The following is a 671-nucleotide window of genomic DNA, read 5'->3' as shown; positions in this document are numbered from 1 at the left end:
GAGAGAGAGAGAAAAAAACTTGCCTTATATGTAAAACGCTGTGTGAACCTGATGACGGCTATAAATTCATGAACACACTTGTTGAAAGTTTTTTGAAGAACCTTTCTGATTCGTTTTCTCATTTTTTTTAACTCATTCTTACACTATCACAAGTCTTTTACAACTTTGATGAAGCCTCATCTAGATAGATCATGAGATTTTGCAAGAGTACTGTACGGTATATCACGAAAACCAAATGAGTTTTTTTTAAGATGCCAAGACAAATGTAAACGAGATTCAGTGACCGTTCCGTCAGCTAATCCATCATGTCAAAATCTGTCTTGTGTTGTGTATTTCAGAAGTCCGTTATGATCATGTTTCTCGAATCACTCCCTTGATGTCAGCGTTGCCGATTTGGGAGTCGTTAAAGAAAGTATCTGATTCAGACTTGCATGCTAAGATCAAGACGCTACTGATTGTTCAGGTATTTATGTTTGAGAGTGACGGGTGTTTCACATTGTAGAGTTTGAATGGGATTCAGTCCTGACCATTCTGTTTTTATTTTGTGTCCAAGTCTGTCGCTGTGTGTGTGAAGAAAGGACATTCAAAGTTGGCAAATGAAACCCTGCAGTGGCTGGAAAAAGAGACTGAGTTACCAGCGGTGCGTATTTATTTACCTGTTACAGTTTAAC

The 671-nt window shown here is 38.2% G+C and overlaps 1 protein-coding gene across 1 annotated transcript in view; it reads left to right on the top strand.

Annotated features, from left to right (window-relative positions):
• Positions 1-670, top strand: part of LOC107579657 (telomeric repeat-binding factor 1-like) — a 1,805-nt gene extending 1,135 nt beyond the window's left edge. The window contains exons 3-4 of the mRNA XM_016265461.1: positions 339-463; positions 554-670. Of these exons, the coding sequence (XP_016120947.1) occupies positions 339-463; positions 554-670 (242 nt within the window). The remainder of the gene's footprint in view (positions 1-338; positions 464-553) is intronic.
• Position 671: the final 1 nt, after the last annotated feature.

This window comes from Sinocyclocheilus grahami, unplaced genomic scaffold (genome assembly GCF_001515645.1).
Source record: "Sinocyclocheilus grahami isolate Dianchi unplaced genomic scaffold, SAMN03320097.WGS_v1.1 scaffold18932.1, whole genome shotgun sequence".
NCBI classification, from domain to species: domain Eukaryota; kingdom Metazoa; phylum Chordata; class Actinopteri; order Cypriniformes; family Cyprinidae; genus Sinocyclocheilus; species Sinocyclocheilus grahami.
Note: the sequence above shows the minus strand (reverse complement) of the source record. Positions and strands in the feature narration are given on the sequence as shown.